Source organism: Bemisia tabaci, chromosome 1 (genome assembly GCF_918797505.1).
Source record: "Bemisia tabaci chromosome 1, PGI_BMITA_v3".
Taxonomy (NCBI): Eukaryota; Metazoa; Arthropoda; class Insecta; order Hemiptera; family Aleyrodidae; genus Bemisia; species Bemisia tabaci.
Window position 1 is genome coordinate 29,063,266 of NC_092793.1, and position 20,489 is coordinate 29,083,754.

General features: G+C 34.8%; 2 protein-coding genes across 11 annotated transcripts in view; one reads left to right on the plus strand and one right to left on the minus strand.

The window, feature by feature from the left end:
- Positions 1 to 19,149, plus strand: part of Ca-alpha1D (Ca[2+]-channel protein alpha[[1]] subunit D) — a 286,209-nt gene extending 267,060 nt beyond the window's left edge. For 7 of the 10 annotated variants that reach the window (XM_072299434.1, XM_072299444.1, XM_072299440.1 and 4 more), the window contains 14 exons: positions 589 to 777; positions 1,706 to 1,808; positions 2,794 to 2,948; positions 3,821 to 4,045; positions 4,625 to 4,829; positions 5,636 to 5,769; positions 6,063 to 6,164; positions 6,818 to 6,919; positions 7,077 to 7,115; positions 7,581 to 7,699; positions 8,392 to 8,484; positions 10,573 to 10,781; positions 11,633 to 11,754; positions 12,962 to 19,149. In XM_072299434.1, the coding sequence (XP_072155535.1) occupies positions 589 to 777; positions 1,706 to 1,808; positions 2,794 to 2,948; positions 3,821 to 4,045; positions 4,625 to 4,829; positions 5,636 to 5,769; positions 6,063 to 6,164; positions 6,818 to 6,919; positions 7,077 to 7,115; positions 7,581 to 7,699; positions 8,392 to 8,484; positions 10,573 to 10,781; positions 11,633 to 11,754; positions 12,962 to 13,159 (1,995 nt within the window). In that variant the 3' untranslated portion in view covers positions 13,160 to 19,149. Of the gene's footprint in view, positions 1 to 588; positions 778 to 1,705; positions 1,809 to 2,793; positions 2,949 to 3,820; positions 4,046 to 4,624; positions 4,830 to 5,635; positions 5,770 to 6,062; positions 6,165 to 6,817; positions 6,920 to 7,076; positions 7,116 to 7,580; positions 7,700 to 8,391; positions 8,485 to 8,970; positions 9,015 to 10,572; positions 10,782 to 11,632; positions 11,755 to 12,961 lie in introns of those variants that run through there. The other 3 variants (XM_072299452.1, XM_072299460.1, XR_011899720.1) reach the window with 2 other exon arrangements.
- Pka-C3 (Protein kinase, cAMP-dependent, catalytic subunit 3) overlaps positions 18,781 to 20,489 on the minus strand; it is a 103,291-nt gene continuing 101,582 nt past the window's right edge. The window contains exon 8 of the mRNA XM_019057317.2: positions 18,781 to 19,983. Within this exon, the coding sequence (XP_018912862.1) occupies positions 19,858 to 19,983 (126 nt within the window). The 3' untranslated portion in view covers positions 18,781 to 19,857. The remainder of the gene's footprint in view (positions 19,984 to 20,489) is intronic.

Genomic DNA, 20,489 nt, shown 5'->3' on the forward strand with positions numbered 1-20,489 from the left:
AGAGAAAATCAGAGCATGGGTAAACTTAACTTAACAATTTCGCTTAAAAGATTAAGAACTTATTATTCTTTATTTGACATGCTACCAATCTCTTCTGAAAACAATGTTGATCGTCAAACTTAAATTATGGCACACGTATGGTCAGGCTGTTCTCAATGGGTTGCCGAATTGTTTGGTGCAATTTTTCATCTCAAAGACCAGCAACAGCGTCCTTTTTTTAACTTTTACTTTAATTGAACCCAAAAATTCAGAATTGCACACCTCTAAGCAACAAAAGAGCGCTTTTGAAAAAAGCGAAGGAAAAAAAAGAAGGGAGGAAAAACCCACTCAACTTGCGATACGATAGTTCTCTGTCAAAACAGGATCATCTGAATTAGCCACAATGAATTTTAGTGGAGAGTGAAAGAACTATATTAGCTTTTATCTTATACATTTTTATACCTTGTCCAACATATGCAAGTGAGAATGATTGCATGGAGAAGACAATTTTTTCCTGTGGTAACAGAGGGCAGATAACATTTGTGATTCGAGATGACTTTCATTCAAGGATATACATTCTTATTTTTTGTATTTTTTAATTGATTTCAGCCCGGCTCAAGTATAATTTCAATTAATTTCTTCCGGTTGTTTCGAGTCATGCGCCTTGTAAAACTTCTTAGTAGAGGTGAGGGTATCAGAACACTGCTATGGACCTTCATCAAATCGTTTCAAGCTCTGCCATATGTTGCCTTGTTGATAGTAATGTTGTTTTTTATTTACGCTGTTATCGGAATGCAGGTTTGTTTTGTCTTTAACATTTTTTACGTTCATCTGTTGTCTGTCCCATGATAAAATATTTATCTGGATACACCTCACTTATATGAAGGATGATAACAAATCCCTAGCCAACAGAAGCTCTGACCTACTAACTGGTTTCAATGCTGACATTCTCTAACTTCAGGAGGTAGATATGAATGTAATCTTAGAGTCAATGAATGAAGTTGATAAAAAATCCCATATAGCCAAAGTTACAATCTATTGCAATTACATGATAAAGTGATTGCTCTCATATCAGAGTGCTATTTATGTTGTCTATTCACTAATTGAGGGAAGCTCCTCTCGTTGAAATGTCCCTATTCTGATAAAATTGAAATAAGTTACAATTTTTTTTCTGCTGCATATTGCCTATCTATCTCACCCAGGGAACTCATTTTATTGATCGCTCAAAGTTGGCTTTCATCATGGCTTCATTAAATTTTTGAAGCTTCAAAGATGAATCACCCTTTTTTTCATGGGATTTTAAATCAAAGGTCAAGGTCTGATTGGCATAATTTTTTATGCCGCAGAGTGCTGTTGCAGCTCTTGAGCATAATTTGTCTTAGTGTGTTCCTGTCTGAGTCGTTGGACTCTGCATTTTCTAAAAAATATTCAAGACAGCATCCATGAATTTTGTCCAGATTAGCGGCTTTTGATGAAGAGAAAACTAATTCCTTAAATGACCTCTGTTGTCAAGCAACTTGTCCAAAAAGATAACTTATCCACAAAAATTACCAGGTACTGACTCATAAATTATGATTACTCTCAGCAGATATTTTCAATTGAAACCGTGCAAAAAAAGCTTTTAAACATTGCAGTTTAGGAAAGACTTGTTTTTCTGTATTCATCTCATGTACCCTCTTTCATTTTTTAAATATTCCGCTGCTTATCTCCGTTTCATAATCCTCAGGTATTTGGAAAGATCGCTTTGAATTCCGAGACGGCCATTCATAGAAATAACAATTTCCAAACGTTTCCTCAAGCTGTTTTAGTTTTATTTCGTTCAGCCACTGGTAAGTTCAACAATTTTACCCTTCAAAATTTAAGCAAATTCCTACACTAAAATTGATGACTTCATCCATAATAGGGCGTATGAGCCTTCCAATTCTGCTATGATTGTGCATCGCAGTTCTCTAACTAAAGGAACCCATCCAGAACCCCTACCTTAAATTTTTCCCTGAATCCTCTCCAAATTTTTCTTCTCTATTGTGTAGAAGTAAATAAACTGTAAATGGATTTTATTTGCTGCCATTGCTATGAAAAGTTGCACAACCTTACCAGAGTTGCAGCCTCATATGCCCTTTTACCAAAGAAGTCCTCAATTATTTATTTGCTCCAGATTTCTATGCACATTAATCGTGAAATCAGAAAATTTAGATTCATATTAGAATGTGCATGTTGGAGTGACCATTAGTTCTGAAAATGATCATTTTCTTATTTCGTATTTTTTTCTGAGAATAGAGAGCTGATGCCTATGCAAAATTAGTCATGTGCATATTAGAGCTACCTAAGTGCTCAAAATCTTAGGTCTTGAATCTACCCATTAGCATCAAATTAACTACGCTTGAAGGCTGTAACACAGCTCATTTGAGCCCAAGATGAATTAAAGCTCCTTGTTAAAACACCATCCTCATACAAGCAGTGTTGCAATCTCAAATTCTCAACAAATACTTGAAAGCACCACTGGTCCCTCTAAAAATGGTAAGGCAGAGTGATTATAAAAGAACTCAAACCTTCTCACTCAAAATCTCTCTTCCAAGCTCAAAAGAGTTTCAAAGGGAGACTTCCCCAAGTTGGACCCTGTTAAGCTACTGGTGAAGAAGAGATGTGATTTAATTCTAGGAGGCTTTTGCAAAGATGTATTCTTCACAAGAGGAAGATGTTGTTTTGCCAAGTAAACAATTGAACCAGCAGAAATCAGCCAATGTAACTTTGTTTGATTGATTTTCTTTATCATCAGCACTGCACTTACTCTGTGTTTATTATTTCTATCCTCAGGTGAAGCTTGGCAAGACATTATGTTGGACTGTTCTTCGCGTCCGGGTGAGGTGCGATGCGATCCAAGATCTGATGATGCCAATAACTTGAACGGCTGTGGCTCAGATATAGCATTTCCATATTTTATTTCCTTTTATGTACTATGTTCTTTTTTAGTAAGTATCTGCAGCCTATCCTCAGTTATTTTCCCATCTTTTTTTCCTGTAGGTAGTTTTTTCTGTATCTCATCCTTTTTCTCAAGCACATTCTCCTCCATGAAAACTAGCCATGAACCCAGAACAATCTTGTGTTGAATAAGTGTTATACTCAGGTCTTGCAATCAGGCATAAGCTGTAATTCATGTGTGCAAACATCCATTTTTTTTGGTTTTTATCTACTTTAAACCAGTAAATCATCCATCAAAATATATGAATTATTTTCACCCTGCAGTAAGTATCAAAGAAAAGGTACACAGTATTTCTAAAGAGGCGTATGAAGTTTTAAGGATTGAGGTAAAATTCCTCACTAACCTAACCTAATCTAACTCGAGGTTTCCGGTAATTTGAGGTGGAGATTTTTTCGTGCTCCAAAAGATTTTGCCAAAAAGTCAATTTAGCATAGAAAAATAACAAGTGAAATAAGTCCATATTCCCTGTAAAATGCAGTTTCGTTCAGTGAGAAACGGGATAAGTACTTTCTTGCAGGGACAATGTGGAAATGTGGAATTCTTTATTTTCATAGGTTGCCGTCAATACAGCCTGCTGTCAGGTTAAACCACATAGGCGGCTACAAGTAAGTCTATGCAAGCTGAAATTTTGAGGGGGTGTTCATGGACGTTTGAGACACGCAACTGTAACTGTAGGAGTATTTTTAAGGGCTGAAAAAGTCAGAATAGAGTCTGAATCTAGAATTTCGTTCTTTTCTAAATCAGAAAACCTGCCTTTTTGCACCTTGTCCTCCAAAGGCCTCAACTCTGCCTTTGCGAATACTTTGTTTATTCCAATGCAAGATCGTACAATAATTGTTTTTTTCATGTTCATAATTGCAGATTATAAATTTATTTGTTGCTGTAATTATGGATAATTTTGATTACCTGACAAGAGACTGGTCAATACTGGGGCCACATCATCTCGATGAATTTATAAGACTGTGGAGTGAGTACGATCCAGATGCAAAAGGCAGGATCAAGCATTTGGATGTCGTTACACTCCTTAGAAAAATTTCACCACCTCTAGGATTTGGAAAACTCTGTCCACACAGAGTTGCCTGCAAGGTATTTCTATTTTTAGTTTTTAAAATTTATCAATTTTGGGATTATGTACCCATCTATGGAAGTTGAGATTAAATATGTAATCACAAAGAGAATTATTTATGTATTTTAAAAAGAACTCTCTGGCCTTAGCTAATTTCAACATAATTTTAAATACATTGATGGTGGAAGTGCAAAACCACATGTGTCCATTACGATGTTTCAAAATTTCAACTCCTATTTTATTTTTTCCAAAAAGAACAGGTCAACTTTATTAACTAGTTTTCCAAAGGAAAAATGAAGTATGACAGGAAGTCTATAATGTTGCAAATGGAGGTACAAGGTTTTGCACTTTAACCATTGATATGTAGGTACTTTTTACAAAGATTGAATGTATCGGTTGATTTTACATACATTTTCTTGTCTTATACTTGTTAAAGTAGCAGGATGATGGACCATTAAGCAAGTTTACAAGCTTTTTACACTTTCTTACCAATCACTGTTGAAAATGTATGATAAAGGAGATAGTCCTAAATTATCAAAGTAATGAGTCCAAACAAGTTTTTAACATTTATCTACATTTTTTTTTTCGGCAATGCGCAGAGGTTGGTTTCCATGAATATGCCTTTGAACAGTGATGGGACTGTTCTGTTCAATGCTACACTATTTGCAGTGGTGCGAACATCACTACGAATAAAAACAGAGGGGAACATCGATGATTGCAATGAAGAATTGAGAGCAGTCATCATGAAAATTTGGAAAAGAACCAGCCGGCAACTCTTAGATCAAGTTGTTCCACCACCAGGAGGTAAAATTTTTTCTCCCTCTTTATTTTTTATTTCTGTCAAACAAATTCCTGTTTGTTTAAATGAACTTACAGTAATATGAGCTCTTATTTCACATTCCTCAAAAGGTATTATCATTGCAGATGATTTCAGAATTTTAGTAATAGAATTACAAACAGAAAATCACTTGTAAGAATGTTCTTGTCCGTTAATGTCTATGTGCAAGTGCCTCTGCAGGCTCTGCTGAAGAAAAATACCTCAATTCATCAATAGCAATGAATCTGTTTTTTAAATTTCTGTAATTTTAAATTTTAGATACTGTCGCCTTCTTTGAACCATGCTTCTCTTGAAAATTCATCAAATAAAACCATAACAAATGAACTGAATGTATCTTTCATGTTGGCTGCAGGCCAATATTATCGAAATTGGTCGTTGAGTATCATAATGATGAGCTACTGAAATGCTCCACCCACAAAACCGCTGGGGGGCATATTATGTTGTATGTTTTTCAGCCATTAAAAAAAGTTATCCTTTAAAATCTCCAAAGCCACTTTTTCTACCCAATCCAATTTGTCTCCCTAAACTAAGATGCCTTCTCTAGCAGACAGTCGAACTTGATAATACAATTGTAAAGGATCAAGCATTTACCTAACTCAGTATATTTCAATCTCTCTCGGATCAAATTTTGTCAACATTCTCAAGCAAACGGTTTTTTTCTTCTTATTTTTTTCCTCCCTCTAAAGAATTTATGACTTATGTATTTCATTCCTTAGCGAATGTGTAATTTTAATCTTATATTATGTTAATGTCTTATTGTTTGTACTTGCAGTTGATGATGAAGTTACAGTTGGTAAATTTTATGCAACATTCCTCATTCAAGATTATTTTAGGAGATTCAAAAAACGAAAAGAGCAAGAACTAAAAGATGGCGATAAGGAGTCTCACAACACTGTTACACTTCAGGTAAATCTGCAAGCCTTCTATCAGCACAAAAATTAAGTAACTGCTCATAACTCTCCAAGAAAATTATTCTACTGACAATTTTTTCTCTATAAACCAAGGTTTCTTTTCCTATGGACAATACAATGAAAACAATCTTCTCATCGTAATATACACAGTTCCTCTGTCATCACTTTTCGGTGAACAGTCAAATTAGTAAAACCTAGTTACAGAGAATAAGGATTACTTGAAATCTTTGAAGAAATGAATATAGTTTTCCTTTGTCATTTGAAGTTGAATTGGTTTCTTTGAAATAGGCTGGTTTGCGAACTCTGCACGATGCTGGACCTGAATTAAAAAGAGCAATATCAGGCAATCTAGAAGAACTCATTGATGACAACCCTGAACCAATGCATCGAGTAAGTTTCTTTTATTGGGTATTGGTTTTTTATTCTGAAATTACGATAATTATTTTTTATTTTCGTCATGTTAACCCTCCAGAATCTTTGCGTGGGTAACTGTACCTAGTGAATTTTAATGAACTTTTCCTCTCTTCACTGCTTCTTTCCTTTGTATATCATTGGAAAATTACAAACTCACTAACTGGAGATTTAAAAAGGAAATATATTAAATCCTTAGAATACCTCTGAAAAAAGCATTAAACAAACGCATGGGCAAACTGTTTGATCCAAGCATGAAATGCATCAAGAGTTGTGCTATCACTCTTTGATATTGGGCCAGAAAAAACTGGTTTTGACCACTGGAAATTAACTTGTAAGCAAAAAAAAGTCATTGGATAATATATGTATGGTCAGTAGGAGGTGCTACTGTTCCTCAGGTATCTAATTGCATATTACCTGAAAGGGAGGAGCTTTTTTTCAAAAATGTGACAAAATCAATGTATTTGAAAATCATATTGCTACAAATTTAAAGAAATAATCCCTTTGCCTCTAGCAAGTTTTATTTTATTATCTCTCCTCTTCCTCTAACCCTCACGTGCATCAATAATTTTAGTACCTATATCCATCATAAAATGTTTATGATTCTCTTATTTTCTTCTTTTTTCTTCTAGCGAAATCATTCTCTGTTTGGCAGTGTATGGTCCTCTATGAGAAGGCATCAAGGAAGTTTCAATCGCGCTCGATCTCTCAGACTGAATGCAAGTCAAATTAAGGTATGTATCTCCTTGTGAAAAAAACTTCCGATGCTGTCCTCAGTTTTCAAATTTTGCTTCGATAGTAATGTCATCAATTTGATTAAAGTTAACTTATTGGATTAAGTGATAAAGGTTAGCTAGGAATAATTGTGTTGTTTTCTTATTTTAATTTCAGATGAATCATTTAGATGTGCCTGGAAGAAACCTTCGCAAGGTAAACTTCTATTTCATTTATTGTCTTAAAAATCAAATTCTTTTTATCATTCGCTCTTAAAAAAAGAGGGAGGGAACTATCAGTGGATGAAGCCCGGAAAAAATGAGATATCCGCAGCAAATTGTATCACTAGCACTTCAGTTGTTTAGATGACTTGTGAAATTGAACTTTTTGAAGTTATCCCACCTTTGTCTCAAGAATAACAATGATCCACAGACATATGTTCAAAAAAGTCTGCCTCTATCGTTAGGTTTGTCATAAGGACCATTTTTCTGATGGTTTGGCCAGGGCAAAACAGTTGCAGTGACAGGGTGTTTGGTTTTTTTGATTTTGTGAAAATTATGCGATTTATTTACACTACCTTTGACGACCTTGTGAAGCTATGAAAATCAGACGTTGCTTTTTTAATCTCTTTCCTTTTCATATCTTTAAGTGAAAAAAGTGTTCTTTCTTTTTTCTTCTCAGGTCTCTCCTACAAATTCAATAGATTCCTTACCTTTCAACTCAATGCAAAAAGTTGTAACTGGAGGAGTAAATCATATAACTAACTTCACTCGGAATACCTTCTCCCCGCAGATAACAAAGTGAGTAATTGAAGCGCTGGGTGCAGAAAGGGCACTACTCGTTTGCTGTGTCTCAGAATCCCCACCAAAATTTCATTCTTTGTATTCAAAGCAAGTGTGCACAGTTTGTTGAAACTTTTACTGAATATTTTCCAGGACTATACAATCCTTTAAAAAAAACTTTTCAGAAATTCGCCCAATAATTTTCTCTCAAAAATATAATTAGCAGTAGAGATTCTAAAATACTGCAGTCAAGAAGTGCTCTTTCTGCACCCATCACCACAATTTGTGTAATAATTTACTGAAATTTTAGGTCAAAGTAATAAGAGTAAAAAGGCTCTTGGAATTAACTCAAGAAAAAAAAAAAAAAAAAAAAAAACTTGCATAGTGGTCAGAATTTATCCTCTTGGCAACTCTTTTCCAGTTGCATCAAGTGAGCTTGGAATCGACACTCAACTATTTTCTGGACTGCATTAAAACTGAAATGTTCTGTTTACCATCAAAAGATGTGTGATTACATTGGAAATGCTGTAGAATTCATTTATGTTGTAAAAAAAAACCTTAAAGGTGGCTTTAAAATGAAGCGTAACTAGATGCTATATCATTGTCTGCATTATGATCCGAAAGCAATCTAGTTCTATTCCTCCTCTATTAATTATTACCTTCTCTCTTCCTTAAACCTTTCCATAACTTTTTCACCTGCTTTTTTCCAGTGCAATGTCAATGCAAGACATGAAGAAGGACGATGAAGCGATGATTCCCCTTCAGCCACTCACTATTTCTAATTCTGGACCTCCATCTAGAGAGTAAGTAGCTTTTGGTCGCTGTTAATCCCTGTGTATTAATTATCTACTAGAATTCGTGGATCTCAATGAATGACTTCTGTGAAAGACTCTCCGGGAAAAGTGAATGACCCAAAACGAGAATATAATTGAACTGCATTTTATTTGATGAGAACGTGAAAAAAGTTGATTTACTAAATCAATCATTACAAATATTTGCATTGTTGCAAATTCTTGTCACATACTAAATCGAAACAGAAGTCAAGGTGTCTTTTTCTCCGCTAGTAACGAGTCATGCGTCTTGTAGCATTCACCAAAGCAATCCATGTAATGCATGTTTCAAAGTGCATTTTGGACAGAAATAATTTTTCAACATCATATCTTTTCTCTCCTTTTTTCCTACCTATTTCAAGTGGGGATCAAGCTCCTCTCTTCTTTCACTTTTAACCCTTGCCAAATTTATAGTATGCTCCAATGAGTTAGTATTTAACGGTGCCGAATAATTTTCAGAAAACCTGTGATTGGTACTCAATATCTTCACCCTTATGCATATGGTAAGCTCAATAAACTTATGGTTTGGTTGATTTTAATTCTCGTCATTCATGCTTTTTGATCTAACCCTTAAAGATTTTTTCAGTCTATTTTCTTGATGAACTGCAACTGAACCAGCTCAAATTTAAACATTGAATTCCAGTTCATTTTTAACTAAACACAAAAAAATGGTACCAAATAAAAACTTGGGAATTTAGTGTTTTATTTGTAGTCCTCACCCTTTTCTAGGTTCCTCTCTTCGTTTATCTCTTGAGTTTTTCTTCAATTCAGTTTTGATTATATTTCATTTTTCACTTATTCATTTTTTCCCCGAATTATTAGAAGCTGTGACACCTTTCATCTATTCCTTAATTTTTTTATCAATTTTTTGCACTTTCCAATTGTTGAAATATGCATCAATACATAGACAAAAATTTGTTGGTTTTCAAGGGATTTACAATAGGACGTAGAGAACCTTGGTAGTGTTTGCCAGTTTTGGTGATAGAATTGTATCTTTCCATTGAGTTTTTGTTTTATTTTTACTTATCATTAATTTCCCTTGCTTCATGTAACGAAACAGTTATTTTTAATCCTTTTATCGCAAAGGAATTCAGCAACTACATCTCCTCTTGTTGCCAATACACTTCAGCTCTAATGTACTGAGGCCAATATACCTTAGTGTTACAATTATTAATCTGCTTTCAAGGAAAATTAGCCAATGTCTCAGACCTTATGATTGAATCATTGATTATACACAAGTTTCAAGTATTTTTGAAATGACTTTTAGCCTCTTATGTAAAAATATTTATCCAATCACGCAGATTCGTCTAACTAAAAGAACTGATGCAAAGAGTTTTGCCTTGACAGGAATTAACAGGATCTTTCTCTAGATGTTAGTGACGATAACTCATTTTGAAGTTATCACATGTTACATCACTGGAAGCCCATTTTTGCGTGTGTTTTTTCTCCTTTTTTGAAACATCAGGATGATGATACATTTATACCTTTCTTTCCTTTAAAATATTTTTTCTCTTCGAAGCTCTCTTTTAAATCTATCTTTTTCTTTTATTGACCAAAAACGAGTTCCTAGTAGTCTAGAGTGACTTTGTGTTTCGTTCTAATCAATTCTACAAGGAAAAAATTATCATAGTGTTAATCAGTCACTCAAAGGGATCATGTTATCATTATAAAACAGGGTTATTTCAAATGAGTTACATTTTCCCTTGATAAACACAATAAGTGTTATGATTTGTCAGCAGTTTTAATAAAGTCAGATAAAATAAGGAAGAAAAAAAATCCATGTTTTTTCCTCTCCTTCAAGAGAGATTCAATTTTTGCAAATAAGATGAATGAATATTTTAAAATACCAAAAATGTCTTCCAGTTTGGTGCCTTTTGGCTGGTCTCTCAACTCTAATTGTACAGGAGAGAATCCATTTCTCAATGGCACTACTGGTAACTCTGGTCCATGAAAGAATGCAGCCAATTTGTATTTTCTTTTTCAACTTTGTGCTGGAATTTGAGTTTTTGCATTTGTGTGATATTAATGGAATGGTTTTGGTGTTTGGTTTGGTGTGTGTAGCTCAGGTGGGGAGTACAGCCCCCCTGTACGTCACTCATCGCGATTGAGTTGCATAGCAGGTGAGGATTCTCCCACTAACTTTTCAAGGATCGCTGGCGGTCTAAAGCTTGCTCAGGCGCAAGCAATGGCTGTTGCGGTTGCTGGATTTCAGCTTTCTCCAAACAGCAAACGCTCACCGTTGTTCCATAGAGCTTCATTTCATGGCAGAGGTACTACCTGTTTGTGTAAAATTGATTATTTACCCTGATTGACTCTTTTTAATCCCAATATCCCAACTCCGCATGAATTCGTTGAGAAAGGGTAATCAACTGAGTTAATAATTGGACCGAGTTAAGCAGAAAGGAACCAACCCACATTTTGGAAAAAATTGAGTTATGAGTGGTTTCGAACTCAACCACTGCTCCACTATCTATGGCCAAAAATTCAAAGTTTTTCTTGGAGCAAATTTTGCAGAAATTGAACTTGAAGTTTATCTTTTACATTGAGTCTTATGCAGCAGCTAAACTTTAAAACCCTTTTTCTCGGTTCAATCCCGATGTGGCTTGATTCCTTTCTGTTTAACTCCGTCCAATTATCTATTGTAAGGTGACACCAATAAATTTTATTCACCATTGTTGAAATTATACTCCCCAGAAAATTTTTTTTTTTGCAAGTAGGAACTCCTATTTTCAGCTTATTTTAGAAACAACGCATGTGTCACTAGTTTCCCTGACACTGCTTCCACAGATGAGTCAGAAATTGTATTTCCTAATTGCAAAATAAAGTTTAGCTGAACTTTCAATTTTTTCAGCCAGCTGGACAAAAACTGCTCTCATGATAAATTAGACTACATTTTGCAGATAGGAACTATTGATTTTGGCTAATCCACAAAAGCACCTATTTGCATAGGGAAACTATTGACACATATTTTGTTTGTGAAATGAACTGAAAATTAATGTTCCGTTCTGTAAAATTTAGTCCAATTTACCTTTGCACCATGATACCATTTCCCCTTGACAGTCACACATCATAAATTCAATTAGTTCAAATCTTAATCCAGGTTGAATATTTTGTCATGCAGGTGATGATCCAGACGGAACCAAAGCTGCTGAGAGACTTGCTCGCTCTCTTCCTGGTAGTCCAGCCGACCGGAGACCAAATTTTCCTGAAGTAGTTGGCTCCGCAGAAAGTCTTGTCGGCCGAGTAAGTTTCTGCTAGAAGCATATTTTATCATCTTTCAATTTTTCCAACAGAGAAATTTAAGACAGAATTGCTTTGCCCTCAATTAGTATTGAAAGGAATTTGATCTCAAGTATCATTTGTAGGGCTGTGTGAACAGTGAATTTTTCGAACGAAGCGAATAGCGAATAATTTCGGCAACTATTCGCGAATAGCGAAGCGAATAACGAATAATTTAAGTCAATTATTCACAGTTACGAATAGTAAAACGAATAATTGGAAATTACTTTTTTAAGTGTGAAAATTCGCGAATATTACAAAAGTCGACAAAAAAAATGTGACTAAGTCTTTCAATCCTTAATTTGGACTCTTTGCTTATTCTCCCAATCGCAATCGCGCTCGCTGTTCGTAAACTCGGCAAAGTCGGTAAAGATCAAAGGAGATCCGCCGTTCGCGATGTCTCGGGAAGAAGCGGAAGCCTTGCGCAGGTCCTCGCAACGTTACACGATTGCCACTCGGAAATTCGTTATTTTTGATGGCGCGAATATTTGAAAATTCATTCCTCGTGACGGCGCGAATATTTGAAAATGTCAGTTCAAAAATTCACTATTCGCGACAGCGCGATTATTCGCAATTTGCGAATAATGCGCGAGGCAGACGAAGCGAATATTCGCGGCGCGAATAGTCGGAATTGCGAATATTCGCACAGCCCTAATCATTTGGTATTGATAGTAGACCACTAGCTGAGGTACGAATTTAAGCAATCTGATGTGTGTTCCCTCTTCAAAATTTTACTTGAAACACGATTTGTGCATCAAATATCATTGAAGTTTACTCCTAACTGAGGAACCAATATTTTCATGCAGCACTGGTCATGAAAAATTTGAATTTCTCTCTCACAAGAAAAATACCAGAGTCAACATGATTCAAATTGTGCCCTTTAAAACGGCTTTTGAAGGCTCCGAATTGAGCGGTTTTCGTTTCCCACCAAGTGTTTTTCAAAAATTAATAAACATGCAACAGCTGAGATGAAGGCTGAGATTGAAGTTACCATTTTCATTTCATTTTAGCAGTGTAAAGCCAAGTTGCTCATCAGGTTAAATAAACTACACTAGCTTACTTTGCTGTGATGTATGGAAAAGTGTTTGAGTCTGTCGAAATTTTCAGTAAATTATTTAAAATCTTGCTATTATAGTCGCATTATTTCTGAAAATGAATTTTTACTCTGCAGGTCCTCGCTGAGCAAGGACTAGGGAAGTTCGCTGACCCTGACTTTGTGCGCAACACATCAAGGGAGCTCCAAGAGGCGCTGAACATGACTGAGGAAGAGATGGACCGTGCTGCACACCAGCTTATGGTTGCCGAGCGACAGGGTCGCTCTTTTTCGTTTCAAGACTATAATTCTTCATCACAAAACCCTCCATTATAGCACAACGCCTCTTCCTTCAACCAAGTGCCTGTATTTATTCCCCATCCTCACCGGATTGTCATTGTTCTCCAATATATAAATGCGAACATAGCTGGACTTTGTTCTGCAAATTTAAATGGGGGCCTCTTTCATAGCAGACTCTTTTTTTCTTTATCTAAGAACTCTTTTGTAGTTCTTTAAAGTTAGTGTAAATCCAGCAGTGATGGATCAATTTAAAATCAACAAGAGATGTATTTACTATTGAAATTGATTTTCTCATCAAACTAAAATGATGATCACACTGTTTTACATTGCCCCATTTCTCAATTTCAATATTTTGAAGAATCGTTTCAGATTTGCCGATTTCTCACAGCTGACGTTATTAATCACACCGAGACTAAATTTTGACTTTAGTCGTAGAAACATTGCTGAAATGTATCAGTCAAACTTAAGTAAACGTCAACTACATGGGCTCAATGAACTAGCTTTTATTATGCACCTTTGAACCAAAAAAGGTTCCTATATATTTGTATCCAGAGTCATGGAAGAGGAGTTCCTGAAACAAAACGTCAGTAGTTGAACTCAATATTCCTCATTCAAATGGTCACTGAATCTTGACTGAAACTCCTGATTCTAAATTTTTTATATTGCTCATTCTTTAATTTAATTTTCTACTTTGATTTTCTCTTGCAGGGTGTCTACAATTTTTGAAGTTAAAAGACTTTAGATAATGTTAGAAGACCTCTGATTAGAATAGAATTTACAATTTTTCATGATTGCTCCAGAAATTCGTAGGAGATCTTATAAAAAATTCTCATCGTTTTAGATGGGTTGACCAATGTTATTTTTCTTTATTAATTCATTCATTTTTTAAATTTTTTTTTAACTAATACCTGTTCCAAATATGTGGTTAGAATTTCAATAATTTAACCCAACATTTCTCTTAAATTGTTAACAGGAATATAAAAAAAGTGAATACTAACATTTACTTTCTTGTGCTATTTTAATAGTTTGAATTATGCAATGTTCTTATCAAATTTTCAAGTGACTTTTGAAATTTAAGCATCACAGCTTGATGAAAAACATTGAAAAAATTACCTCAGTTGCCTACTAGATGCATGATCAATTATTAAATAAGCACCTTATTAGTAACCAAAATACTTCACAATGTTCATACTGAAGTAAAATAGTGGAACAAAGTGGTTATTTTGAAAGAAATTTTGGAAAAAATGCAATTGAAAATTTTATGCGCTTCTATTTGTCATAAGGTATCTTTAATATATAAACTTTTGCAGCTTAAATTTGTGAAGTTTGAACCAATTCCAAAAAATTTTCTTTACCTATTTCCTTGGAGCTGAAATGATCCCAAAAAATTAATCCTTTCAAAAATTGTAGACATTTAGGTAAGAATTGGTGAGTTTGACGCTATTTTTTGGCATCATAGCAAGCCATGAAGGAAAGGTTGTAATTCAAAGCTCACAATTGCCATAAAGTAGTGCTTTCATTGACTGAATGGGCCACTAGACAGGGTAAGAATTAAAACACAATACACATTTCCTTGACAAAATTTTATACATGACACAGAAAACATTTTCAAAATTAACTTACCCAGCAATAAAGTGGCTTATCGTGTTGGAATTAGAATCTGGCAATACCTACCAAACGCCTGCTCTTGGGGAGAGTAGAGTTGACACAAGTCAAGTGAACATAAAAGTGAGGCAGATCACTGAAGTTTTTAAAAGAAATTTCCTTCCTCTAATGCACGCATAAGCGTGGTGATTGTACATCTCCTACCACATGAAAACTCGTCCAAAAGGACATTGGTACACTAGGGAAACCATTTGGACTTAAGTAACTCATCAACAAAAATTTATTTTGTCCTTTGACTCACGCAGACGTTAGTTTTTTAATCCAGGAGACATCTGAATTCATACACAAAGAACGTGTCTTTTTCTTACATTCTCTCCCTCTTTCCGACTTTTTAAGGACACCTCACAGAGGTCGATATCTATTTAAGCGTACCACAAAAAGTGGGCCAAAATTTGGGAAACAGTTCTCAGAACATATTGAAGAAATTCCAAATCAAGCTGCTTTCCAAGAATACCTCCCAAAATTCAGCTGCAGCTTGATTCTAGCTCAGTATTAATGGCATGGCAAGTTATTAAAAGTTTGCATGTTACTTGCCGGTATGGCAAAAACTCCCCAATTCTTTTACCATTCTGTTCTTGGCATTAATGTGTGTTTGATAAGGTATCTTTGTATTGATTGTTTTTGATGCAATTTTGTGATACATATCGTTCTTTTTTCTCTTTTTTTTCTTATTAATTCAAGTTTACCCCCTTTCTTGTCATATGTTGTTACAACTCCAGCAGCGCAAGGGAAGAAACACTTCGTTAAGAATTCAAACATTTGAGTTACATTAATCATAGTTTGGTACTTTGAAAAAATCTCCTGCAGTTCCAGTCTGAACGTTGTAAGTGAGGAATGAAATTTTTCAACAGAGTTGAATAATTTGTCCATTAAGCACCTGTTTCTATGAGTACCTACATGGAAGTGGTGAATGAACTCGAAGATCAGAAGATAAACCGAAAAGATTGTCCTGTGCTGTTGGTGTTGGTGAAAGTTAAATCCGATTTTTTCATCCCCTCTTCTAAAAAAAATTAAATTGTTTTCTCATCATCAATTTATGGTAACTTTAAGGAACCAAAGATAAAAAATGCCAATCGTGGTAAATGTTTTTACCGTTCCTGCAGAGAGGTATGGAACCACCTTTTATAAAGGCTTCGTTTTTTACCTTTGTTTATAAATTTTATTCCCTCTTTCCTCTTTTTCATTGTACAGATTTCTTTGTTTCCTTGATGAATGTTTGTAAATAAGAATATTTTGTTGTTGTTTATAAGAATTACCTGATAGGTACATGTATTGTTGTTTTTATACCTACTTACAAACGGAGTCTACTATTCTCAAGTGGAGTCTGTTCAGAAATTCTGCTCCTTATGAGTAAGTCTTGGTTCTTGATATCCATGCTTATCATGCACAAACCACTAAATAGTCTCAAATTCTTGCATCAATATTTTCTACTTAATTTCTTTGTAAAAATTTACAATTTTGTTTGTAATTTAGACGAAAGGTTTGTTCGAAGTATAGCATGATTCTCAATAAAAGAGACTTAATAATGAGATTTCATTTGAGGATGATTAATCTGTATTAACATGTGGAGCTGGTCTATGGTTAATCACCAATTCTTTCTGTACCATTTTGCTTTTTAAAAGAACTGCAGAAGTTATCTGTCTTTAAATGTTAATGATTTCAGTATCATCATTTTTAGATGAATTTCTCGAGGGAAATCCTGTTCAGTTAAAAGACAAAATTACTAAATCACTGAAAAATGTAAATAACAAGTCCCAAGTCCTTCATTAAATACAAAAGTCTGAAACATGAAGGGAAATATACAATGTTAATACCTCACATGAATTCAGTAATTATTGAATCAACTTAGGTACACATTTTCCTACTTTTCCAGTTCCGTATTACTTTCGTGTTATTAGCTCAACAAAAGTACCTATTGTCTTTTTAAATCGTCTATATCTTATCAATCGTCTCTTAATTTATTCTTTTATTATTTATTATCTGATTGTAGATCACCAAATATTTTTTATTGTTACTTTAATCAGAAAAAGTTTCCGTTGACTAGCTTGAATATAATATCAATTTTTTCCCCACCTTATGAATTTACGTATGAATTTTCCTCTGTGCATCTCTCTCCTTGCTCTGATTAATGGAAGTGACCTCCTCTGCTCCTTAAAAGAAAAGGAAAAAATGAGAGCTGATTTATTTCTTTACGTAAAATGCCATTGAAAGTAGTTGTTTTAAAGTTTCTCCCAGAAGTTTTTTAATTCCTTGTTATTATTTGCTGCCATACATTTTATACAACAGATTGTGCTCATCATCTTGACGAGACTGTTACTCAGTACATCTTTGTCTCTAATTTATCATGGAAAATTCGCAAAGTTCTTAAGGGACACTGTTGATAAAAATACATAAGTTTTTCTTGTCAACAAATTATTGCTGCCCCAGTTGTTCTGATGAACAAATTTTATAAATTTCCTGGCCTCTAAATAATTAAATAAGGAATGGACTTGACAGTTAAAAATTAAAATCCTATCACCTTTGTAAAAATTGGCTGTACAATGGAATTTTGAAACATAGGCCAGCTATATGATTAGTCATAGCATGAGTAGTCCGGCCATTGGGTCAAAAAGAAATCATATAGCAGGGCTACGCTATGCAAGCTACAACAAATCCTGTAGCCAGGCTATGTGGGCTATGATAAATCACATAGCCAGGCAATGTTTCAAAATACATTGTGGGTGCAGCCAATTTTTGTTATTTGATCAATATTTAGTTTCCAAATATTTATCTCAAAGGTGAAATAGTTGGTTGTCAAATGGTCAAATTTGCGCCCATTAACATGCTGCATCCAACCACTAAGATTCTCTCTTATTACTAATATTACCATTCTTTGTACACCATTCATGTCTACTGATTAGACCACTTACATTTTGCAATGAGGAACTAATATTTCTAGCTCATTTTAGAAACAACACATGTGCCATAGGTTTCCCTATGCAGGTAGGTGCTTCTATGGATGAGTCGGGAATAGTAGTCCTTAATCGTGAAATTCAGTCCCATTGAGTTCTGGGTAATGCACAGGAGATCCTTGTGACCTCCATAGATAAAATTATTTTTTTACACTATTACAGTGTTTCCGGGCCACACTGTTAATTAATTAGTTTTCATATTTATGAGTAATTCATTAATGTGTTGTATCAACACACTATATTGAAGTTTATCGTTTTTGTATTTTTATTTTTTTCAATAGTGATAGAGGTGCAGGGAAAATAATGTTTCAACTAGATCTGCCAGACTATGGTGCAGTTTTCCGCAATGAAATTTGATTTGACTTAATCCACACTCTCACTTGACTTTAATTTATATAAAATTTGTATATTTCCCTACTGTGTTGAAGACCAACAAATATCTGTAAATGGGGATCAAATTTCGCACATGCTCTCCTCTTTTACTGTTTTCTTTCCTGTTTACTTGTCTCCAACTGAATCTTTGCAAGAAAAGTGGAGTTTCTAAAATTGTTATTTTGGTCTGTAACTGTAAATTATTTTATACTAATTATTCTGTAATAAAGAATATTGAACAATACACACAAAAAATTTTAATTGAAATGCAAACGCAGTAATGGCCTCCCTAAAGATATCGCCCTCAAGACTTCCTTGTGCCTCAAAATATCCTCTTTTAATCTGCTATAAATTGGATAAATTCGAACACATGGGATTGAATTGCATTGCGATGTTTAACTCGTAAATATCGTTATCTGTGTCTCCATCGATGAATAAAGAATAGTTTGTCAGTTGAAACTTTGCAATGCAATGATGGCCCTCTACTCCAATCACCATGTCTCAATTTTTCCAAAAATTCCTGATGGATGTCTTTAGCCAAAAGATTAATCTACGGAATGAAAGATGAAAAACTACTGGAGTAAAATAAAATTGCTCTGCTGTCTTGGTAGATATCAAGAGAATGAAAGGATACGTAATCAATGTGGGGGGAAAAAATTAACATGAGTATTATTAATTGTATAAATACTTTTATTCTAGAGTTACAAACGCAGTGTTGCCTGCTGATGAACTCTTAAAAAATAGTGAACCAATTGTAACAGAACCGTATAAATTATTATCTCTATTTACAAAACAATTTAAAACTATAAATTAGATTTTCTCACTAGAACACTTACAACTGAACAATTTAGTAGTAAGCAAAAACTCAAACTTCTTTACCTATCATAGGCCTGGATTACAATTTTTGTGGGTACTTGACGCATTACCTGTGTGCTTATCGGACAAAAAAATCTTACTTGTTACATACGTAAAGGTATTTTATTTTTCCTGACACAACCTCTTTTGATGAAGTTCTAGTAGGTGTGTATAAGTTACAAATTGGAAGCATGACGTCAGAGTTACGATGATACATATCTCTGTTGATAATTTCAGTTAGTTAAATGAAAATAGGTACTATCCCATTTATATAGGTACCTCTGTTTGACAGAAAAATGTATCTACTTCTGTAGGAAGAAAATAATGTCAGGTCATACACTTAGCCCTCAGGTAAATTTAAAATGCCACAGTGTTCCTTCAAAAATTGAAAAATAAAATTTAAAAAAAAAAACAAAAAAACTAGGACCTTTTTTTTTTGTAACTTCGTTGGAATGAAGCAAAGACATGGGCGCTGCAAGAAAAATTATGGGTTTGTGTAAGGGGGAGGGGGGGGTGTCCATTAAGCCTGCACCATGGGCATAGTTGGAGGGACAGGCGGGCCTGTCCTCTCTTCCAGAGCGGAAAATAGTATCATCTGGCTCCCCAAAAATTCTGGATGGTGGAAAAAAAACCTTTGTCAAGATTAAGATTTTCTCGCAGTGGTCCACCAGAGGATGCCGTAATAGGATGCTATCCATTCCCAACCAAAGAAAGTAGACATTTTTAAAGAACCAGTCGTTAAGATGCAGGTATAGTTTTTTTTTTTTTTAACCTGTAGGTATACAGTGCATCCACTTCCCTTTGTCAAATCGTTGTCGGTGATGAAGCAGTGATCAACTTTGACTTCGCACTGGCAAGGCAAAGACGTCAAGAATGAGACGAAAAGAAATATTAGAAGTCCTCGAAGAGCTTCAAGTCGGACTCACCGACAGAGGGCGCTGATCGCCAATCTGCCTCGGGGTACTCGTCGAAGTTTCGCGTGTCACCATCGTAGCCCACTTGTGGTATGATCGGTGGCTAGAAACACACAATACAATTCAGTTAGTGGCTGCAGGTAAAAGTACTTTGTCAGGAGCACCCTTACACACAGATTATTGATACAGCAAGTAAGACGGTGAATGTATCAAATTAAATACTATATACATACATAACGTCGCTCCCACAACGCACTCTGGCGTTCTGTGACACCCAAACGCCGCACATATGCCTATCCTCCCAGAGGTTATCGGGCAACTGACATCGCAACATCTCTTCGTTAACGCCCTGCCGCCACCCCTTTATTAAACATAATGCGATTCTAAATCCTTTTTCTGAATTTTTTTTATATTACTCATTCTACCTATTCTTTCAGGCAATAGTAATCCACTTCAATTATGAGATTTGCTGCGTTGGAACAGGACCGGATTTAGGGGGTAGCCACATGGGCCGCGGCCCATGGCGGCAAATTTTGCAATTTTTTCAAATGTAGGTATAAAAAAAAATCGGATAAAAAAATAAATAAATAAATAAAAAAAAAAAAAAAA